Source organism: Phascolarctos cinereus, unplaced genomic scaffold (genome assembly GCF_003287225.1).
Source record: "Phascolarctos cinereus isolate Bilbo 61053 unplaced genomic scaffold, phaCin_HiC Scaffold_1;HRSCAF=81, whole genome shotgun sequence".
Lineage (NCBI taxonomy): Eukaryota > Metazoa > Chordata > Mammalia > Diprotodontia > Phascolarctidae > Phascolarctos > Phascolarctos cinereus.
The window spans coordinates 143,015,758-143,039,757 of NW_027555514.1; the positions used below are offsets into that span (position 1 = coordinate 143,015,758).

The following is a 24,000-nucleotide window of genomic DNA, read 5'->3' on the forward strand; positions in this document are numbered from 1 at the left end:
GTGGAGCAATAGCACCCCAGGGAGGTTCCCCAAAAGGTATGGAGAGTAAACATGGACCCAGAGCAATGCAAAGGAGATCCTGACCTCCAAGGGGTTGTCCCAGTCAACACTTAAACCCATTAGCTGTCTTCCATTTTCTAAAAGGTGATAAGCAGAGTTGAGCTTGGGTTATACCTTGGCCATACATTCTGAAAGTTGAAGGATGTGTGGGCAGCAAGAAGAGGTTTTGGTGGTCCCAGAAGATAATGGTCCACCAAAAGGATTAAGCATAAGGCAGGTTTTCCTAGGAGTGTTAGCGTGACCACTCAGCATTGACATCAGGACAGAATAGTTTGCAGGAGCCTGTGAAAGGTAACTAACTCTCTCATTCTTCCATCTCTCCAGTTAATCAGAATAGGACTTGCTGTCCTATCCTGATAAAAAGCTACTGCTGATAAATGTTTAGGAGGTGTCTGCGTGCTGGTGACCTGCAACTTCAGTCTGATTCCTTTGTATATACTCATTCATTCCCTTGCCTCTTGCCTGGGATACAGCCAGAAGCATGCCCTGGACAGAAAGGTTTTCTTGTTCTTGTTCTTGTTTTTGTTTTTCTATGATAGCTCAGATTCTTATAGAGAGACACATTGGCCTACTTGAATAGAGAGCTGGCTTCAGAGTCAGGAAAACCTAGACTCAGCTTCCACCTCTGACATATACTGGCTGTGTGACCCAGAGCAAGTCACTTAACCTCCCAGTTCCCAAGGCAACTCTCTTAGACTTTTAAATTGCAAAGGAGATCCTGACCTGCATTGGTAGAGGGAATATTCCTCACTGGGAGTTCCCTACACCGATGAAATCACAGGTCTGGTTTAAAAATTATTCTGATGGCAAGGGGAGTTTTTTTGCAAGGCAGAAGAGACACAGGGTAGAGGCTATTTCACAGGAACAATTAAAGGACTATAACCTATAGCTGGTAAGAGAGATTAGAGTTTCAAATTCAGAGCTGCTCAGTAAAATTGACCTCTCACTCCTCAGGTGACCCTTCTTTGTCTGTAGCTTGGTTTGTCTGAAAACCCAAATGCCTAGATTTTTGACATCACAATTGCTGGCACAACACCCTTTCCTTCTCTTCCCTGAGGGTCCTTTGTCCTGCACCTGTCCATGGCAGCAGGTCTTACAAACTTTCTGGATTCAGAGGGAAATATGTCACTTTCCTCTAAGTGTTTCTCAAAGGGAGGGGAAAAAGGTAAAAGCATTTTATCTGCTGGTTGAGTAAACAGATTGCCTGACAATGTCTTGCTCATTAGGGCAAATGTGCATTTTTTTTAAAATGTAGTCTTGATGCCAAATCCTTTTTAGTTTCCTTTTTCTTTCTTATTTTTTTTTGTTTGTTTTTTTAAACCAGAGAGAGAATTTGACCCAAATAAACACTGTGGAGTATTGGATCCTGAGACAAAGAAACCTTGCACAAGATCACTCACCTGCAAGGTATTTCTCTTTCCATAAAACAATACTTCCTGCTCTTGCTGGGGCCTGTTGTCGAAATGTTTGCATGTCACTCTGCACGCGGCAGGGTGTGGAACTTCGACACGACCCCCAGCTGTTCTTTGTAGGGAAATGCTTTCTTCTCTTTCAGCAGAGCAGAGTGCCTGCCTCCAGCAGACTGGCGTGTTTTAAGGGAAAAAAAAATAGGCTTCCCTTGTCACTTGTGAGGCCAGACACTAAATCGTATTTATAGGCACTCACAGGCACTGTTCTAAACCCTGCTCCATTCTTATGTATGCAGCAACAGCCGCACTGCTGAGAGCGAACCCTGTAGTAAAGATGACGTGCATTGTCTCAAATCCAGCAACACCTGGGCTGCCAGTGGAATAGCTGACCAAAAGCAACTGTCATTGGTCCACCAAAAGCCCCAGTTAGCATCCTGAATGGAGAGAGGAGCTCTTGCCCTTCTCTGTATTGGGGCTCTGTTGTACTGGGACAGTGAGCCAGCCTGCCTTTGCCCTGAATTATGGTGTAAATCTAGCTCCCTCATGTTGCTTTTTTCAGCAAAGTTGATTGGATGGTGTCCATTATGAAAGTTGTCATTTTATGCCATTTTTAGATAAAGCTTCCGCTTCTCAGCAATATACATATTGGGCACAGTTTAACCTAGCACTTGGCGTACTGGTTGCATCTTTATAGCCGCAGAAAGCCGTTGCCTGAAAGTTGACTTTTCAGCATCTCTTAATTTCTTTGAATTGCAATTTCAGAAATAGAGGGAGCGGGGAAGCAGGTATACGTGCTGACCAAAGAAGCTGCTCTTTTGATCCTCCTTTTCTTTTAGACACATTCACTTAATCATCGAAGGGCAGTCCCAGGCCGGAAAAAGCAATTTGACATCCTTCTGGCTGAACACAAAGCTCGGTCCAGGGAAAAAGAAGTCTCTAAAGACAAAGAGCATCTCCCATCATCAACAAGGGAAACACATCAGAACCAGCCTATACCAGCACAAGACTCTCTTTTGGGATCTTCAATGAACTCTGGGCCAGAACTGAAAGTAGCATCTCCTGCAAAATCCAGACCACCTAACTCTGTACTTCCTAGGTAAGCCTCCACCTTGGGAATAGTTTTTGTCATGCTCTGGGTCCAAGATAGTGTTTCTGTTGGCACAGGACTTGGGAATGATTACATTGCATGTGTTTCAGTGTTGCATGACACAATCTATTAGGGTTTGTGCTTCCTTTTGCCAGATGGAAGTAGACACCTGATGCTACATCAGTCACTAGTTATTTATCTAGTCATCTGCTGGTTGTTATCTTTGTTGTAAATGGCAGAAGAGAGAATGAAACAAATGCTCAACAGATGAATTGTCAGGACATCCTTTAGACAGACGTGTCAAACTCAGCCTCCAGGTGTCCTGACCAGCAAAACTCCCCAGTGAGGCAGGATCCAGATTAAAATGTAATAGGGAAATGTTGAACCAAAAAAAAAAAAAGAAAATAGAATACAACATATATGATGTTAATTTGTGGTTTTCTAAGTCAATCTGCAACCCCCACAGATCTGTTTCTGTTTGAATTTGATACTGCTGCTTTAGACCAATCAGTATATAGCCTACCTAGGTCATTTCAAATTAGCATCCATTAACTGCATTTCTTGAAATCTTTGGGACTTTCCCAGAAGCAGGCTGAAATGAAAATTAGGAGAGCAGAAGATGTTCTCCTCTCAGTTCTTTTCACAGAGAGGAAACTGTTCCTTCTCTCAAGGCATTGCTTTTGGAAACAATTAAATCACTTTGGTTGGGCTCCATTTTGCCATCTTGAACAGAAATGAGACAACAGGATATATGGAATTAAAACTCATTTGGATTTTGGAGCGGTTAAAGATCTACTTTTTTTTTTTGCTGCGAGAAATCAAGAGCTATTTTGAGCATCAAAAAAAGCAACCCCTCTATATCACTTGTCTTGCTTTGAGGCTTGTATTTGGTCCAGTGTGACTGGTAGAGCGAGTCCCTGTGTCTGAATGGGAAAATATGATACTGGCCTAGGGCTCTGGATGTAGTGGAGTCCACAAAGACATCTGCTTGATGCAGGCCCACATTGCCATTATTATAATCAGCAGCAGCAGGTTCATCATTATAACTGTCTGTTTGCATGGCACTTTCTAAGTGTCTCCTGCTTTGCAATCATTTTATTATGTTCCTTACCATAAACCTGGAAGTTGTCTGGTCTTATTGTCACTCTTTCGCAATGAGAAAGCTGTTTCACACCTTCAGGTTGGGTACTAGTCTTATGTCTCCCCCCTTCCACACTCCATTTTGTCTATTTATATTCCTGTTTCTATAGCACTCTTCCAAGAAGAAAAACTTGGGCTCGTACTCAGTCCGTAGGCTCATCATGAGCATGTGTGCTCATGTGTGTGTGGATGTCTGTGTCTGTGTCTGTGCAGTCTCTTCTTTCTTTATTTTTTCATTGTATTTTCAAAGAAATGTGTGGCTTTGAGGAAACTGCATATGTTCATGTTCTCTTAGTCTAGTGACTTAGGGGAGTAAGCAAATACAGCAGAGATGGTTGGAGGGGATGGGGTATGGGCATATCATTGGAAATGCAAGGATAATTAGTACAGTTCCAAAGTTAGTAGTCTCATTTTTAAAAGCTGTTTTCAAAGTTAACACAGGCCAGAAAAATACTGACCCAGACTTGTTACGGAGCTCACAGGAAGCAAGGTTTCCTATAAAGTTGTGAATAGAGTGCCATGTTACATAAGCCAAGAAGACTAAGCATACATAGAGTTTGGTGTTGTAATCAAGTAAAACTTACAAGTGATCTGACACTTATTAATGATTGGCATAGTAGTTATGGCACATCTTATACAAATGGTAAGTAGTTCTGATAAATAGAAGTAATTAGTATTACTTTTACATAGCTAACCAGGTTTTTTTTAAATTTTGTCTTCTCTTTGTTAGTTCTGTGGTATCTATAAATAGCATTGGTATTATTGGTTTTCCTTTGTTTCATATACCATCTCCCCAGCTATTACCAGCCTCATGCCCCAGAGTTTCTGCCTTGAGCCCTTCAGCACCAAGGACAGCTAGGGATAACTCTTTGAAATGTGGAAGAGGAAGCTCTGTGATCTTCAAAGATTTCTTAGTTAGGTTTGGGACACAAAGGAAAGCAGTGTTTAAGAATAGCCATCCTCCATGAACCATTAAACCCATTTTGACAGCAAGATTCCAGTCCTACACGCTGAACTTGCCTTCTACATGGGACGATTTCTAACTGGTGAGCCTATGAGCCCATTCTCACCAGGTACTGGGGATTCGCCTGACACCTAAACCAATACTGCTGTAAAGATCCAACTCTCCTGCTTACTAGCATATTTCCTCAACCAAGGCAATTGTCTCTCTTACTTTCAATTTTCTGTTCTTTTAATTTAAAATAATAATCCCTGCCCTTCCTACTTCACACAGTTGTTGTGAGTATCAAATAAGTTATGAATGTAGAAGTGTGATACAAGTGTGAAAGGGGATGGTGATAATAATCGCATATCAGCAGTGGTAGATAGCTTAATGGATAGAGCATTGGGCCTAGAGCGAGGAATATCAGAATTCAAATCCCTCCTCAGATACTTACTAGCTGTGTGACCTTAGACAAGTCACTCAACTTCTGCTTGCCTCATTTTCCTCAACCATAAAACGAGGATAATAATAGCATCCATCTCAGAAGATTGTTGTGAGGATCAAATGAGGTAATATTTATTATAAAGAACTTAGTGCAGGGCCTTGCATATATTAGGCATTATATAAATGCTAGCTATCATTAGTACCACTTTACATACATACACTTACTTATCCCTTATGGATATCAAGTGTCCTAAAAAGGAAATTGTGGCTCTTAACAGAATTATCGAGGACCTATGAGATAGAATTTGAAAGTAGAACATCCTGACTTGAAGTCCAAAATTCTTTCCCCTGTCCTCTGCTGCCCTCTATTGCTTTATTAGCTGTATGACCTTGAGCAAATTTCTTTACCTCTCTGGGCCTCTTCATCCATGCGGTGAAGAAGCTGGACTGGATGGCCACTTCAGTCCCTTCCATCTCTTAAGTCTGTGATTCTATGAACAGCCTCATCACATTCCCTTTCCCTCTCTTTCTTCCCAGTTTGGTTATTTGTGTTGTCCCCAAGTTTTTGTCATGGTCCTCTGGGAAAGGCTAGGGTTCCAGAGCAAGGAGGGGAAGCTACTCTTCTCCAGGTTTCTCAGAACCAAGCGGGACAAGGATCACGTTTGCCTTCCAGACTGGAGGAGGATGGTGGGAATAAATGGTAGTGAGATGGAAGCTAACGCATATGGCTTCTTCATCAGCTGCCCCAGACCACTTCTTACCACTGCTCCCTACCACTGTCCCCCTCAAGCCCTGCTTCTCCTAATAAATAGGCTGGCTGGAAATGCCCCCCTTTTATCTAGTACTCTGCCTTGGTCTCTGCTCTAGAAGGAGAGCTAGCAAGATATTGGTTAAAGAGCATTCTGCACCTAGCAAGAATCTTTTTCACCTGCTTCCAAGACTCCCCTTGAAAGGAATATACGTAAGAAAAGGAAAAGACATGTGCTTGATTTTCTTTCCCCATATTCATACCATTTACATGCAGGAGCACATATACGAGAATATACCCATTGCCTCTATTAGCTTAGTTCCACGTCAGAGCAGAAGTGTCACTAAGTAAATAAAAGGGCTTAAAAAGAAAAATCTGCATGCTCCACAGTTCACCTTGCTTCAGAAGATGGCTACATCACAATTTTACTTCAAAGGATTATAGATCTACAGATGGAGTGGACTTAAGAGGCCACCAAGTCCAACCTCTACCATTTTACAGTTAAAGAAACTGAGGCCCACGGAGTTTAAATGTGCTACACACGGTCACACAAAAAGTCCTGAAAGGTGGGGTTTGAACCCAGGTCCTCTGACTCCAAAGCCAGTGGTCCTTCCATTGTAATCACATGGTTTTCCATGCTTTGCAACTGAGCATTCTGTTTATCTCCAGCCATGCAACTGAGCATTCTGTTTATCTCCAGCCATATACAAGTAAATAAAAGTTTTGTGGTTGGAGAGTTTCAAGGCGACTAATAGAGTGACTTATTTCCTTATCCTTGTCCTTTTTGCTGCCAATGTAATAGAGGCTTTTCCTACTCATGGAATAATGATGCTGGTTAGTAATAAAAGTCAAGATATTTCTTGTAGTAAGCCAGAAAAACTCTGAGTGGCTTTTATTTTAAAGCAACTATCTTTTGGGGGCTCCGATTCAGAATCAGGCCCATAAGACCAGGTCAAATTTCAAAGAAATAAGGAGGTCATAGTAAAAATGAAAGGGAAAGGACACAAATAAACACTATTAACATTCTCGTGTGACTTGAAGGGACAACCATCAAAGCAGAAGAATTCCATTCTCAAAAGCTTGCTGCCTCCTTCCATCTCTCTTTACCCCCTTTAGCCACCTGATGAAAGAGAGTGAGATAAGGAGATGGTTATTAATTGAACAGATCTTCCTTTAGGAAAAAAGAAAACAACAAAAATTTTGCTAAGATAATTGGGTCTGCTGCTGCTTTGGACGAATCCAGTGGCAATGTACAACTTGCTATGGCCCTTTTTTTTGGGGAGGAGTTAAACAAGCTTGCCCACAATCCAGATTGGAGTGGCTTTTTTTTGTTTAAATGAAATTTTTGGTGAAAGCATGCCACTGAGTAGATCTTATTAAACAGAGCCATTTATGCTCATTAAGTAAGTAAGTGATGTGGGACTTGGTACTTTAAAAGACATTTGTCTATCTAATAGGAGCTAGTAGCATCATCTGAATGGCAGGCTGTTTTTTCCTGCCAACATAATATCAGTACCATAAAGTAAGAGTTTAGCAGCAGAGAGGGTGCTGGGAGGGGAGCAGATGTCTTCCTTGTTCATTTGTTTTGTTTTCAATGTACTTTTCCACTTAGTCTTTTTCCCTGTTCCTCACCAGGAGCTCCACAGACCAATGAAATCATTGGTCCAGGCCTTATCACATAAGATGCAAATAAAATACTACATATGACATGAAATCAATTTTATGAGATGTTTGTTCTCCATGGATTCAGTTAATAATTCATATTGACCCGGTCTGGTTATCATTGTCTGAAGTTGGAAAACAAACTTCCTTTAAAATGATTTCTTGTCATATGAAGCATTTTATTTGCATATTAAGAGTTAAGGATTATACCAATGATTTCATTGCTCTGTGGAGCTCCTGGTGACAGATTTTCTCTACCAATGATGTTTAGCACCTTTTCTGTAACTTATAGTCTTAGAAGAGAAGGAGTTTTTAACCTGGGCTCCATAGGACCTTAAGGCACCAATAAATAGATTTCAGGAGGTCCATAAGCTTGGATGGGGGAAAAAATTACATCTTTATTTTCACTAACCTTTAATTGAAATTTAGCATTTCCTTCAACCATGTATATATTTTTAATTATTCTGAGAAGATGTCTGTAAGCTTCATCAGACTGCCAGATGAGTCTGTGACATATAAAAGGTTAAAAATCTCTGTCTTAGACAGCCACGAGAAGATTAAGTGATTTGTCTGGGGTCACAGAGCCAATATCTAGCAGATAGGACTTGAAAATTCAGGCTTTCCTGGCCCCAAGGCCTGCTCTCTATCTGCTATGCCATGCTGTCTCTCTTGCTATCTTCTATTTTATTTTTTCACCTTTTCCATGCATTATGCCCCCAAACCAGTGACTTTAAGCTGGAGTCCAAGATTAAGATGTCTGAAAACCTATTATTCATGTCACTGACTCATGATGTCTCTTTGGATCAGTCAGTTTTCTTCTCCAAGACTCAGTCTTTCCATGTACAGATTGTCAGAAGCAGTCTGGTATATTAGATCTGGGACATGGGTACAGAGCCTGCCCTGATATACCCTATATGTATATCACTATGGGAAAATCCCATAGCATCTCAATGCCACCCAGGAAACTCTCAGAAACTAAATTACAGAGGAGTTGCTGATGTGTGGTAGTGGAGAGAGTTTCCACACTGGGAGTTCCCTATATGGCTATAATCAATTAACCAACCAAACCCTGCAAAAAAAAGTGGACATTTACCATTGCCTTCTCTCTCTCTCTCTCCCTCTGAAGTATTGTAAAGATTTGTGAATGTGGCCTCTTAGAGAACTAACTTAACAAACACAACGTACACCTATTTAAGCTTTGTAAAATTGACTAAAATCGGGGATCTTAATAATCTCTCCTTCATCCCTTAGACCATCATCTGCAAATAGCATAAACAGTACCACATCTTCAAATCACAGTGGGTATGCCCCAGAACTGCCACTGCCCTCAATTGGAGGAGATCTAGCCAGCCGGTTATCCAGTGATGAAGGGGAAATGGATGGAACAGAAGAGACAGAGAAGTTAGACTGCCACTATTCTTCACATCATCCTCGACCCCTTGGGGTAAGTTTCTTCACGTCTCCATCTCTCCTTCCTCTGCTGTGCCTTCTGAGTGTTCAGCTCTCAGCATCACAAGGCTCATAGGCACCATGAGAAGCCAGTGGCAGCAAGCAAGTTTTTGTGTTTGGGGAGTGTGCTAGCCCTTAAGGTTGAATGGCTGCCATAAAAACACCCTTGAAAAACTCCTAAGAGAGAAAAGAGCTGCAGGCTGATTATGAGCCTTTAAACTGCTGAGTATTTGTGGTCCACCTTGAAGCAGTAACACTTGAGGAATGGTATTTATGTAAGTGCACTTGTGCGCTGAACCCATGGCCTCATCCATCTAAAAACGGAGCGTCGGCTTTCAAGGGCTGCTCTCACCCATCTGCTCAGAGAGCTGTCTGTGTTAGCAGTACCCCAGTCTGGCTGCTCTGGTTGGTTTTCTTCCCTGTTGCGTCTCAATTTTATTGTTATTAGTAAGCATGACCATATGGCACCAGAACCAAGGAAGCTGTGTGTGTCTGTGAAGTGGGGGAAGAAAGATTATGTCAGCATGAACCGATAAAAGGCGGCTCTCAGAACCATCAGCAGACATTTTTTAGATAAAGGAAGCCAATGGAGACTGAAGTGGTAGTTGTCATTGTTATTCAGTAGTTCAGTTGTGTCCAACTCTTCGTAACCCTTGTGGACCATATCATACCAATGCTGTCCGTGGGATTTTCTTGTCAGAGATACTGGAGTAGTTTGCCATTTCCTTCTCCAGGGGATAAAGACAAACAGGGATTAAGTGATTTGCCCAGAGTCACATAACTAGTAAGTATCTGAGGCTGGATTTGAACTCGGGTCTTCCTGACTCCAGGCCCAGTACTCTATCCACTGAGCTTCCTAACTGCCTCGAGTAGTGGTACAGCAAGGTAATACTAGAGACTTTTCCATCTTTGATATGTGACTATTAGAAAGAGACTCACAGAGGTAATGTCAGTTGTACTTGGTGGGTGGGATTGGGCTGGATTTAGTGACTCCACCACCCCTGCCAACCACTGCCCCCCCCCAGCCAACCTATGGCCTGTGTGGTACTTAGAAAGAATGGTAATGGGGCAGCTACGTGGCGCAGTGAATAAAGCACCAACCTTGAAGTCAGGAGGACCTAAGTTCAAATCCGGCCTCAGACTAAACACTTAACACTTACTAGCTGTATGACCCTGGGCAAGTCACTTAACCCCAATTGCCTAAAAGCAAAAAAAGAAAGAAAGAAAGACTGGTAATTTGACCAGCATAAGGACTGCAGAATTGAGTCTTTTGGCCCAAGTAGCAGAGAGGGGAGGGTTGTTATTTGCTGTTTGGGCCAAATTGTTTCTTCCTCTTTAAAATGATAATATTGGTCTAGGTGACCTCTGAGGTCCCTTCCAGACTCAGATCTTTAACCCTGTAACCTGTGATTTTATTCACACAGTAGGCCAAGACTTTGCCACTTGGCCAGTGCAGTGTCAGCAGTGAGCCAAGAGCAGGTGAGAGCAGAGGTATCCCTACGCTGTGAAACTCCCTATTGGTCCTGAACCAGATTAAAATGCAATTGGAAGATTAACAAAATAAATAAAAACACAGTGCAGCATAGATGATATCAGTAATTTGAGGTTTTCGAAGTCAACACGTGGACAGCAAGGATCTGTTTCTATTTGAATTTGACACTCCTGGGTCAGAGCATTACAGATTTTTAGGTAGAAAGGGAAGATGATACTGGTAGATCTAATACCACAAAAGACTTGCCTTTTACAGGCCTTCATGACAAGAAAAATCTAGAGGTTGCCTAGATCTGAATGCAAGCTGTCTTCTAAGTACCTTGCCTATTTTTAAAGATATCTGCTGGGGAAAGCAGTTCTCCTAACAAAGGCTAAATTAGGGAATGGGTGATGATCAGAAAATCAGGCTGTTGAATGTATGAGGTATCCCACCCTGGGTTGAAATAATCCCCACATACTATTACTAGCTGGCTTCCAGGTTGGAAGAAACCTCACATTTTCTTCTTTGGTTTGTAAATTTATCATAATCTAATGCAGAAAATATTTTTCATTAACAGATTTAGGACATAGTAAAATTTGAATGCCCCACCCCTCCCAAAAAATATCCAGCAACAACAAAGAGAAATTTTCCCATTTCCTCCTGAGAACTGTTCCATCAGATGGGTTGATTTCCAGGAAGAGTTTCCAGTATGAGAGCTAAGCCAGTACTATGTCTGGGATGAAGGCCAGAAGCTGCTGGAAGTCCCAAAGGAAGGGAAGAAAAGCTAAATTTGAGTTATAGAGTCATCTGCAGACTTACCTAAGCTTCTGACTCAGCCAAATGTCACCTTTTCACAGGCTCTCTTCTCCTTCTATTGGTCCTCTAAGACTCCTGTTGCCATAATCAAACAGTGCTTATTAAGCAGCTTCATCCATGTATTTCAGCCATATGTTTCGAATTAATCAATCAGTCCACAAGTATTAAGTACCTTCTGTGTGCCAGGCACTCTGCTAGGCACTGGGGATATAAGTACAAAGAATGAAACATTCCCTTCTCACAATGAGTTTATGTTCTAATGGGAGATACAAGTATATGTAAAAATGTATATGGCATTAAATATAAAATTAATAAATATAAATATATATCAGATAGCTCCTTATAAGATAGTTTGGGAGAGAGGGCACCAGGGAGTAGAGGGATTAGGAAAGATCTCATGCAGGAAATGGTACCTGAGCTGCATCTTAAAAGAAGAAATGAACTCTTTGAGGCAGAGGTAAGGAGGGAGTACATTCTAGGCATGAAATGAAAGATGGAATGTTGTTTTTACGTAAGGAAAAAGAGAAGGCCATCGAAAGTTTTCTGAAAATGATCTCATTAATGAGATGTTTTCTCCCTAGATTTGTCCTTTGGTGCAATGCCTATATGTACTCCTCCTTCTGAATTTCTTTTCCCAAAGAGCTGTAGCATCTCAAGAGTCATCAAAGAGACCTCAAAAGGTCCTCTAGAACGAGTCCTTTACCACACCTCTGATGATTGGTCACCCTCTCTTTTTGGAGTCTTTCAAAGATTAAGAACTCATTCTACTCTAAAATAAGCCATTCTTATTTTGGGGCAGCTCTAACTGGTAGGAAGTTTTGCCCTATACTCTCCTAAAAGTTGCCTCTCTGTAACTTTGACCCATCATTCCTGGTTCTGCCCTTTGGTGACTGATAGTAAAGATTACAGAATTCCAGAGTTAGAAGGGACCTCAGGGGTCACCTAGTCAAACCTCAGATCCATCCATGGTCCTGTTCTACAACATCTCCAACAAATGATCGTTCAACATTTGCTCAAACCCACCACCTACCAGGGGATCATATTCTGCTTTTAGGTGGTGGAATTGTTAGAAAAGTTTTCCTCTATATGAACCAAAACCTGCCATTGTTGTAACTTCTACCCAGAGCACCTGGGCCAAGCGGGAAAAAAAAAAGCCTAATCCCTCTTCTGTATGATAGTCCTTTAGTCCTTTGAGTACTAGAACACAGCTACCATGTTCCCCCTAAGTCTTTTCTTCTTCAAGATAAATATCCTCATTTCCTTTAACCAGTCTTCCTATAGCATGGTCTTAAGACCTCTTGCCATTTTTATATTCCCTTCCAACTAGGATGCTCTCCACCTTATAAACGTGCTTCCTAAAATGTGGCACCTAGAAGTAAATAAACATATTAACCCAGATGTGCTGACCAGAGCAGCACAAATAGAAAGGGATCATCAGCTTTTGTGTCGTGAACACTGTGCTTTTTCTTAGTCCATTAGCCTTTTTGGCTGCAATGTCTCACTACTGACTCATTAAGTTTGCAGCTTCCACCCCCCTCCAGCTCCCAGATATTTTTCACATGACTAAACTTAGCTCTGTTATCTTGTAATTGTGAAGTTGATGACTTGAACCCAAGAGTAGTACTTTACATTTACTGGGTTAAATTTCACTTCACCATTGTAACCTGTCAAGGTCTCAACTCAGTTATCCATTGTGAGAGCTGTTGCTTCCAGCTTCATGTCAGCTGCAAATTTCATAGCCACACCATTGATTGCTTTTCCAAGTCATTGATAAAATGTTGAACTACCATAGTTCAACATAGAACAATTCAGCCTCATAAAGGAAATCTAATGTATTTTACACATGAGAGCCCTCCAAATACCTGAAGACAGCCATCTTGTATCTCTCTTCCCACCTTCCCAGATCCTTCGGATATGCAGCAATACTATGACTACCTTTATTCTGGGTACTACATTCATAGCATTTAGTGCAGCTTAAGATGACTTTTGACTAATTAAGATCATGTGTGTTTTTTGGTCTGCCAGGTCACACTGTTAGCTCATCTTGAACTGGTATGGTACCAAAACACTCCACTCCTTTACTCATTAACCATTGTTCAACTGAATTTCCCCCATTTTGATGTATGAAGTTTGTTTGTTTATTTAACCCTGTTCATAAAAGAGCTTGGCATGAGAAAACAACAAAATGGATTTTCTCCAGCTGTTATGAGATTTGGCTCAATTCAACCCACATTTATGCAGTTTCTGCTCTGTATGAATATTGATCCATTATGAAGAATACAAAGGAAGAAGAATGTGCGTAGCTTGTAACTCTGATGAACTTAGAACATAGTTAGGGTCATGAGACAGATAAAACACACAAATAATTCCAAGGCAACATGGTGATATGGAAGACAGACTTTGAACATAGATACCACCAAAGTTTAGAGTAAGAAATCAGGTTGCTAGGGAGATTAGGCAGGAAAAATGTCATAGAAAAGGCACATCATACACAATTGAGGAACATATAGGCTAAAGATTGGCCAAGAAGTTGAAAAAGGGCAGTCCAAACAGAGAAGACAGCAAAGGGAAGATATGAAGACCGAAATGAGTGTGTTTTTGATGTGGGGTTTGAAGTTGCCTTTAGGAAAAGGAATAGAAATGAGAACCAGGAAGGAGACTGTCTTGTCTGGGACTAGAAGGGCCCTGTTGGGAGGTCATGAGGGAGAAGATTGCACAAGGCAGCTTAGTAGAGGGGATAGAGTCCCAGTGGGGCCCATCGGCCCGTCCAATCACACCTCTGACAGCTCTGAATGTGGGACTGTGGGCCAGTCAGTGAGCCTGTTTCCTCATCCATAGAATGTACCTAGTACCTACTTCTCAGAGATTTGCCGTTATTGTTATTGTTGTTGTTTTGAGAATTGAATTAGGTTGTATATAAAGCCCTTTGTAAACTTTAAAGTACTCTATGGAGCAGGGATTCTTAACATTTTTTATGTGTCATGGACCCCTGGGGCAGTCAGGTAAAACCCACAGACCGTTTCTCAGGATAATGTTAATGCATACAATAAAGTACATAGGATTACATAGGAAACCAATTGTGTTGAAATAGTTACCACCACTTTTTAAAAAATTCTTGTACTCCAGGTTGAGAACCCCTGATATAGAAGCATTATAGTGTAGTAGATAAAAGTATTGAAATTGGAGTCAAGGTTCAAACTTTCCTCCAACATTTATTAGCTGTAGGATATGAGGCAAATCACTTTTCTAGGCCAGTTCCCTCCCCATTAAAATGAGGGAATTGTGTTTAATGACCTTCAAAGACCCCTTTAGCTCTAAATTTACAATCCTGTTATATGCCAGTGTTTTTATTAGAAAATTGGCTAGGTAAGTAAAATTGATAGAGGACTTTAAAGCATAGATTTCAAAACAGCAGGGTGTCTAGAGTACAATCCAACACTTTCATTTCACAGATAAAGAAACTGAGGCCCAAAGAAGTTATTTAACTTACTCAGGGTCACATAGGTAGTAAGGGACAGAGCCAGAGTTCAAACCCAGGTTTTATGTCTCCAAATCTTACATTCTTCACACTGAACCAAGTTGCCTCTCATAATTTTTTCCCCTCGTTACTGCCCAGTAGGGCCCTTCTGGTCCAAAGTCAGGATTTGCATTTGGGTCTGATAAAGTTATGAAGTTATAAAATTGCTTTTAAGGAACATTCAGCTGACTGTGGTTTAACATGATTTCATTACCTACTACAACCACCTATGCCTCTGTACTTTTCCAGGTCAGGCCTCTATTATGAATTTGGCCATTAGCTATGCAGACAACTGTAGTGTGGCCTGATGCTGGGTTGCATCTAGGTTTCTGCAGAAAACCTGGATCTCATACTGAAGCAAAACAGAGATGTTTTTTGTCTTTAGTACTGTTTGCTTCTTTATTTCAAGTGAGATTGTGCCCAAGAGTGTATTTATGCAAATGTTGCTTTCTCTCTACAGTTTGTATTAGCTTATTAACCTGTAATTAAAATTAAAATGTTTTGTTTCAGTTTTGTTCGTTTGGGAGTCGCCTCATGGGACGAGGATACTACGTGTTTGATCGGAGATGGGATCGCTTTCGATTCGCACTAAACTCTATGGTAGAAAAACACTTGAATTCACAAATGTGGAAGTAAGTAAAAATTTCCCATGCAGCATAATGCTGCATGTTTTCCTTTACGTCTTTGAATAAGCTGCATTGTGGCGTAGTGGGTAGAAAGCCAGCCTCAGAGCCAGAGAGAAATTCAACTCCTGCCTTTGACATATACTGGCTCTGTGACTCTGGACAAGTCACTTCATCTATCAGTGTTCTAGGCAACTTTTAAAGGCAGAGAATGTGTCAAGTTGCATTGATGAAGGAGTTCTCTGTGTCAGTGAAGTCACAGGTTCAGTCCTTAGGCTTCAGACCCTGTAGGAGGAATCTATACAAGGTAGGTCCTCATCAAAATGGGAAAGAGCAAAATTTGATTCTTGCTCTTCCAACCCCCCCGTTAATTCTTCCCATCATCTTGATGTCTGATCCTTTCTAACCCCCCAGTTCCTGTCCTGTGTTCTGTTCTTTCACAGTCTTAATTTGGAAATGCTGCCAAATAATAGATGTTGATAGCTAAGGTGTTGGCATCTAAGGCTTAATATTTCCCAAGCATATTTGCATTTTAATAAGGAGCTCTTGAAAAGGAAAAAAAATAACAACACATAAAACCTCAAAGGAATAAAGCTATAATGATTGACTAGCAGCCAGTAAGGTTAATATTTTGGGGATGAGAAGCCCTACCCAGCACCTCCCTCAAATCACACTGCATACACAGTCTCCTTCTCTACCCAGAAGTAGGGGAGGTCCCAAGATTTTCTCTTCCTAGAAGGTGAGCTGCATTGGCACATTGGTTGTTTTCCTTCATTCTCAAAAAGGACTATCACTGTGTTGGGAGTCAGTTGTTCAGATCAGTAGGAACTCAGAAGGTTCTACCACAGATCAGGCATACATAGTCCATATTAACATTTAGAGTAGAGATGTCTCTAAAGTTGCATATCTCACGTTTCTTTTGAACCACTGCAGTTCTGCTTGTTTGGTGCATCAGTATCACAGCTCCTATGTCTTTATGCCCAGTATCGTGGTCCATAATTCTGATGAAAACAATACTTAAGCTTTTGCTCAGACAAACCAAGAGATTAGGGAGGAGCATCTCCTGGATAAGGCTGCTTCTTCACTCAGTGGCATTTTTCTTCTCTCCAAACCCAATGTAAAAGGAACTCTTGGTTCCTTTTCATATTGTTACCATCCAAAAAAAGTACCAAATCTGATTTCCTGTGAGGTGCCAGCTGAACTAAACTGTCTACATCACACATAGTGGGCTATGGATTGGATGTTAATATATCTATAAGGAAAAAAAGGAAGCATATAACTCTTCCATATTCAAGACACTTCCTCCTGGGTCTGAAAGGAGAGTGTCTGTGTCCACTAAGGATGCCTCCAGTTAGCATCGAATACAAGGTCTTTGTCTCTAATTATTTAGATACCAGGTATTATTTGCCCTCGTGAAGTATCTGCCCTTCTGTATTCTCCAGGGATCAGAAGGAGTCTTCAATATTCACAGATGCTTTCTTCATGTATTATGAAAAATAGAGTTGACCTATATCTGAATCCCTGGTGTTCACTCAGATGAAACTCAGTATTCCTTACCCCACCCCCCACAAAGATTCTACAGCCCAAGATTCTTTTATTTGCCAACTTTGTGTGTGTGTGTGTGTGTGTGTGTGTGTGTGTATGCATGCCAGTGTGCTCCCATCGCTGAGCAACGTTAAAGCTAATTTGAGGAGTAAGACACCCCATTGCCATCAAGGTTCCTTTACCTACATCCACTGGACCCAAACCTGGAAGAATGACAACTGATGAGGGCACTAAATATATTAGGAAAAAAAGGGAGGACCATGATTAACTTTAAACACTATCTTGGGAGATTTTAACATAGTATTATCATCACAAATGCAACAAGGCTAACTCCATACTCACTGTGCCTATTGACAGAAGAACTGTACATTTTCAACAGCTTACTAACATGTATCAATTTCATATCATATGGAAGTTACCTGAGAGTTTAAATGGAAACAAGTCTAGCAGCTCTGAAATCCATTGCCTTTTGGTTCTCAGAAATAAGTACATGTAGACTGATCGAGAAAGCTACCTCCTGATTTAAAGTGGGCACTCCAGGTAAAGAACTTTCTCCTGCTTTCCACATTCTCCTTCCACTGCTCCTCGCCTGTATAATGCCCCATCTTGGCTCCATTGTCTTCATGTTATGGTGGGAGGATAGAAAGATGAGGGGAAGAAGAACAAAAATTATACTTCAGCTGCCCCACTGTGTAGGCAAGGAAGGAGCACTTCCCCTCTGAGACTGATTTGGAAAAGTAAGGTTGTGATGGGTGGCCCAGAGGAGAAAGGTAGAAACCCTCAAGAGTGAAGACTAGCAGAATACAGACCTTGGTCTTAACACAGAATTTCAGTGTTCAAAGTGGGGTAGATAATATGGTCTCAGGCATTGCCTTGATAGCAAGCAAGACCAAGAAGCAGAAAATTGAGCATTCCCAACACTCACGTCAATGTGGGGTATCCAGTTCTGGTATGTACCTGAGCATTTACTCCCATTGAAAATCACTGGCATTAAAAATTGTGGATATGGTGCTAAGCCTGGAGTCAGGAAAACTGTATTTGATTCCTTCCTTAGACTGGACAAGTCAGCCTCTCTGAACCTGTAAAATAGGTTATGTTGATAATCTGATAGCACCTGCCTCAGGCTCGTTATGAGGCTCAAATAACATAATACCTAAGGCACAGAACAAACTTTAAAGTGTTGTATAAGATGTCAGCTCCTGTTGCTATTCTGACAAAGAATTCCTGATCCCTGATATAGCTGCCTTTTCTCTGAGCATATGTCTCCCCTACTAGACCTGCAGGGTGGTCACTGCATCATGTTTCCTTCCATAGGCACAGGAAGAAGTGTCTTAGATTACAATCCAAGACCCTTAGAGTCGTTATTGTTGAGGGGGGAGGGAAGGGGTGATGGAGGAGGAGGCAGGGGATAGCAGGAGCGAAAGTTCAGCTGGGTTGTCTGGAACCTTCTTCTTTCACTGACTGCCAAAAGGGAGTAATTTCTAACACCTCTGTGCCTGCCCTGAATGGCAGCCTCTGAAGGCAACAGGAACTTCTCCCTCTGAATTCACCTAGAGAAAATTTGCAAAGGAATAAACTGGACTCCCCCAAATGGAGAACATCGTGGATGCTGGAGAACAGTCATTTTATTGTCTAGACCCAGTAAACGGTAGAGTAGAAAAAGTGGGGGAACCCAACCCCTTTAGATTGGACTCAGTTATAAAGAGGGAAATTTGACCAGTTTACACTCCAGGGAAAGTTGACTAGGCCTCAGGGAGCAGTGGCTGTGTAGGAGGTGGCAATGTGAGCTTTGGCAGAGCAGTGTATAGCAGGGAGGTGTTGGCTAAGGCTACAGCCTCACACTTCCCACTTCAAGCCAGTGACTTGATGCAGAACTAGTCCCCTGCTTTCCTAAATTCCGAATGAACATTTCCCAGTAAAAAGAGATAAAGATGAAATGGCTTAGGGAAAATATAAGTGCATAGCATCCAGGTTGTATTCCAGATTGCACTTTTGCCTTTCACATGTGGACCCCTCTAAAATTAAACCGCTCCAACACTCACACATGGGGAATAGACTAGAATGTGGAACCCCCAGACTGAGAGAAATAGCCTGGAAGGAGAATCGGTAGAGGCCCAGGGTTCAGATTGTTACTCTGCCGCCTACTGCCTCTAGAACATAAGGCAAGTCACTTCATCTCTCTTGGCCTCAATTTCCTCATCTGTAAAATAAGGAGGATGGTCAAGATGACTTTAAAGGTTCTTTCATGCTCTAAATCTATAATCCCATGATAAAAAAATTTTTTTAGAGACTCTGTTGCTGGAATTTCTGATAACAGCGTAAGGGTAAAGGTGAGAGGGAGTGATATGTAGAGGCAATAATTAAGAATTTGGCATCCCGAAGGTTTTTGTTTTTCATGGTTTGGTCCTCAAGAGGTTCTCTTTCCCGACCTGAACTGCTCAGACCTAATCTGAGTTTCAGAAGGACATTGCCAATGCTGATGCTTGCTGTCTTCTCTCATTTTTCTGTCATATTTAGGAAGATTCCTCCTGCAGCAGATAGTCCCATGCCCTCGCCAGCAACGCACATCACCACCCCTGTTCCAGCATCTGTTTTACAGCCTTTCAGCAACCCTAATGCCGTGTATCTTCCTTCGGCACCCATCAGCTCAAGAATCACTTCTTCTTACATAATGACATCAGCCATGCTCTCAAATGCAGGCTTTGTGACAGCGTCGGACACGGGTTCCATCATGTCACACACCACAGCTTTCCCCCATGTGGCTGCGACGCTAAGCATCCTGGATCCAACTTTTAAGGCTCCATCTGCTATGTCCCCAGTGCCAGCTGTCATCCCTTCCCCATCCCACAAGCCATCCAAAACAAAAACCAGCAAATCCTCAAAGGTCAAAGACCTGTCTGCCCGTAGTGATGAGTCTTCGAGTAACAAAAAGAGAAAGCCACAGTCTTCTTCCTCTTCCTCCTCATTAACCTTGCAGACATCTCCCTCGTCTTCATTTTCAGGGCCCCACAAAAAGAACTGTGTCTTGAACCCAAGTTCAACATTGAACTCCTATCAGGCGACATCTTCCTATAACAGTCTGTCTGTGCACAATACAAACAATGGAACAAATCCACTCAGTGCCAAAATGGAGCCCTCAGGACGGACTTCACTGTCAAGTAGCTCCACAGACTCCGTAAAACACATGAGCACAGTAGTCAGCAGTATTGACTCCTGTAACCTGTCGGTGCCCTCCTTGGTGCACCATGCAGGGGATCTGTCCCTGGCCGCACACAATGCAGTGTCTTCTCTGCCCCTTTCTTTTGACAAATCAGAAGGGAAAAAGCGTAAGAACTCTAGTTCTAGTAACAAAGCCTGTAAAATCACTAAAATGCCTGGTATGAATAGCGTTCACAAAAAGAGCCCGTCCAGCCTTATCTCACCGGTGCCAGATCCTGCTAACAGCTCCATCGCTCGGCAGGTAAGGGACCCGATCCTTCCAGGTACCTTTTTTTTAGGTTCCAGAGAAGGCACATCCTCGCCAGGGTCATGGTGGGCTGCTGGAGCTGAGCAAAGAAAAATGGTGATACCCTGTCCAGGCTGGTTCAGACCAAGATATCTTAGACATCACTAGGTAGGTAGAGGCAGGGAGGGGCAGTAGATAGAGTGCTGCATTTGGAATCAGGAAAACCTAGGTTTGAATACCACCTCTGGTACTTATCTTGTGAACATGAGCAAGTCACTTAACCTCACTGGGCCTCAATTTCTTCAGCTGTACAATGGAGATAATAACACCTGTAATACTACACAGAGTTGTGAGGATCAGATGAGACAACGTGTTTAAAATGCTTTGTACATCTTAAAGTGCTATATGAATATTTGTAGTTTTTCTTTTCATTATTATTAGCACCCCCAAAAGGCTTGAATGCTTTTAATGTCCTTTTCTATTTAACAGTTTGGGTTAGTTGGCCCAGATGGTCCCATCTACCTCTTCAGGATCAAGAATTGCCCTTAAGTATTCTGTGCCCCTCTGGTCCCTTCTTCTGATTAGCTGCTTCATCTCGGTACCTCCATTTTAAGGAGTATGCCGAGGTTAGCCATGTCTTCACTCCTCTCCAGGCTCCACTCCTAACTCTCTGAATTTTCTCTACTCATGTTCCTACCTTTCTTTCATTTGTTTTCTTCCCACGTTAGAATGTAAGCTCCTTGAGAGCAGGTACTATCTTTCCTTTCTTTCTGCTTCTATCTGTGTTCCTAATGCTTAGCACTCTATCTGGCCTATAGTAAGTGCTTAATAGTGCTTGCTGATTTGACTTATTTCCACCATACCCTTCACTCTCTTCTAAAGTGCTAAGCTCTTTTCAGAACCACAGGAAAGACATATAGGGGATGGGGTGAGAGAATAAGAGCTTTCCTTCAAATAGAAGTATGTGTTTTATTCATTTGCTGTCATTTTTATTTTTTTAAATTTTGAGTTCCTTATCTCTCCCTCCCTATCTACCTTCTTCGCCCTCTTGAGAGGACAAGCAATTTAATACAGATTATACGTGTGCACACATGCAAAACATTTCCGTGTTAGTCATGTTGCAAAACATAGACCAAAAAAAATCAATAAAAAGTAAAAAAGTATACTTCAGCCCACATTCAGATTCTATCAGTTCTTCCTCTGGAGTTGGAGAGCATTTTTCGTTAAGTCCTTCAGAATTGTCTTGGATCATTGTAATTGCTGAGAACAGCTAATTGATTCACAGTTGATTATCATACAGTATTGCTGTTACTGGGTAATAACCAAATTCTTTGAGTGCTACACACTGCAGAGGCTGAAGGACAGGGTATATGGCCAGACAGCTTTTTGTCTTCTGTGCAGTAAAGCCCAACATTGGGTTGACACAGAAAACTGAAGGGAGTGGTCCCATTGTAGCTGAGTGAAGAGGAGTAGTGTTTCAAAGTTAATGTGATTCTGAAGGTGGTTAGGTCTCTAGTTTAGTTTGGTAAAAAAAAAAATTTAGATCTTCAACCTATGTCATCCCTAATTTGCTTGGTTACCAGTGACTGGGGTTCTCAGCACCTGCTTGGGCAAATTAAACTCTGCAACATAAACTAACCAGGAAAGAAATTATAAAATAGGTCAGTCAAATAGAACTTGGTCATGATGCCATGTTTCTTCTCCCTGTTCCCCCAGGCTTATTACATAGCTGGGCTAGAGAGACCTCTTCATTTTCTCTCCCCGCAAGCAGGGGAAAATGTACTTGTATCCCACCCATGTACCAAAGAAGTCATTTGTATTCATGGGGAAATGGATGTGCTATAACAATAATAATAATAATAACTGCACTCTTAGGGAAATGGATTTATGATGATGATAGCATTCATATGGCACTTTAAGGTTTGCAAGTTGCTTTACATATCTTAACTCATTCAGTCCTCACAACAGCTCTGAAGTAGGTGCTCTATTTTACAGATGTGAAAATTGAGGCACATAGGTGCTATTATTACCCCCATTTTCCAGTTGAGGAAACTGAGGCAGACAAAGGTTAAGTGACTTGCCTTGGGTCACATAGGTAGTAAGCTTCAGAGGCTGAATTTGAACTCAGATCTTCTTAACTCCAAGTGCCACAGTGTATCCATTGCACCATCTAGTGGCTCTGTGTACATATAGGTTGGAATTAGGGTTAGAGTTGTAACCCGTTAAGGAGAATTGAAAGGAATGACCAGGATGAGAGGCTTGGAAGTTGTGCTACCAATAGGCACGGATGGAAGCTTCATCTAGGTCACAGTGGAAAAAGACCTTTATATTGTAGGATCTCTCACCAGTGATGGGTATCTGGCTGTCTCTCGTCCTGTTGCACAAGTGCACAGTTTCCATCAGCAGAACAGCATGGGCAAAGAACAATGTCCATGACCTACCTTGGCATGGAACAACTTGGTATGAGCACTTAGTCAGATTTGGGGATAAAGATGGACATTAAGTGGTTAAAAAGATGCTTCTGTATTTTGATTGTGTCTGTTGAAGTTTATGAGACTCATCAAAACATGTTAAGGGGATACTGAGATAAAGCCAATAAGACAAAGTATAAAAGAATATTAGTTGGTGAACATTTATTAAGTGCTTACTCTGTTCCAGAGACTGTGCTAAGCACTTGGAATACAAATACAAACAAAAACAATGATAGTCCCTACCCTCAAGAAATTTACAACCTAATAGGAGAAGACAGCACACAAAACGAAGCTTAAAGGAGGAGGGCTTACCCAGCAAGAGTCTCATCCACAGACAGTACCTGGTGCAAGGGCATGATTTTGGACAAAAAAGTCCAAAAGCAGCATGGTTGGTGGAAAATGAGGATTGTGCTGAGGCCTCTCTTTAAGTAGAGGCTTAGGAGCCCACAGTCCTGTCCTTCTTGACCAGGCAGAGGGTCCCATCAGAGGGACTGATGAGAAGAAGCCTGATGAGATGAAAATACCAGGCATTTTCAATCTTACAGAAATCGCAAAAGGACATAAGGGAAAGAGTCCAAAGGGAAACACAATAACTGTAAGCCAGGGCCAAAAAATGGAAATTAAGAAGAGAACAGATGTTGCCAGGGCTATATAGCAGCAATAGCTGAGGTGGCTAATATTCTAAATAATAAGACTGGGTATGCCCACCTCGATAATTCTCAGCCACCTTCAGCTTCCATTGAGCTGGATTACCTACACAGACTTTGGCTGTTATATTCAGGGCCTCTTCTGGGGGCTGAGAGTTAATGTTATCCTAGGCAGTTCTAAGGATCAAGAGTAGGAACCTTGTCTTCATTTTTCTTTTCTTTTCTTTGTTGTTGCAAAACAGTTGGGGTTAAGTTACTTGCCCAGAGTCACACAGCTAGTAAGTTTCATTTTTCTTTTCATTCCCCTTCCCACCCTCGCATACAAGTTGATTTGAAATAACTGAGTTGAGAATCATAACTAAATTTATTCCGTGAAGAATTTTTTTACTTGTATAATTTTGCCTTTGGCATGTTAGGAAGGAAGAAGGGAAGGACAGAAGGAAGGGAGGGAAGGAGAGAGGGTTTGCCAGGGCTTTACAAATATTGTTGAATATGATCCTCAGAATAGTCCTGGGAGGTAGGT

The 24,000-nt window shown here is 41.7% G+C and overlaps 1 protein-coding gene across 9 annotated transcripts in view; it reads left to right on the forward strand.

The window, feature by feature from the left end:
- ATXN7L1 (ataxin 7 like 1) overlaps positions 1-24,000 on the forward strand; it is a 258,320-nt gene that overhangs the window by 228,320 nt on the left and 6,000 nt on the right. For all 9 annotated transcript variants that reach the window (XM_020984562.2, XM_020984561.2, XM_078154441.1 and 6 more), the window contains 5 exons: positions 1,385-1,467; positions 2,306-2,565; positions 8,745-8,937; positions 15,257-15,378; positions 19,432-20,374. In XM_020984562.2, coding sequence (XP_020840221.1) covers positions 1,385-1,467; positions 2,306-2,565; positions 8,745-8,937; positions 15,257-15,378; positions 19,432-20,374 — 1,601 coding nt within the window. The remainder of the gene's footprint in view (positions 1-1,384; positions 1,468-2,305; positions 2,566-8,744; positions 8,938-15,256; positions 15,379-19,431; positions 20,375-24,000) is intronic.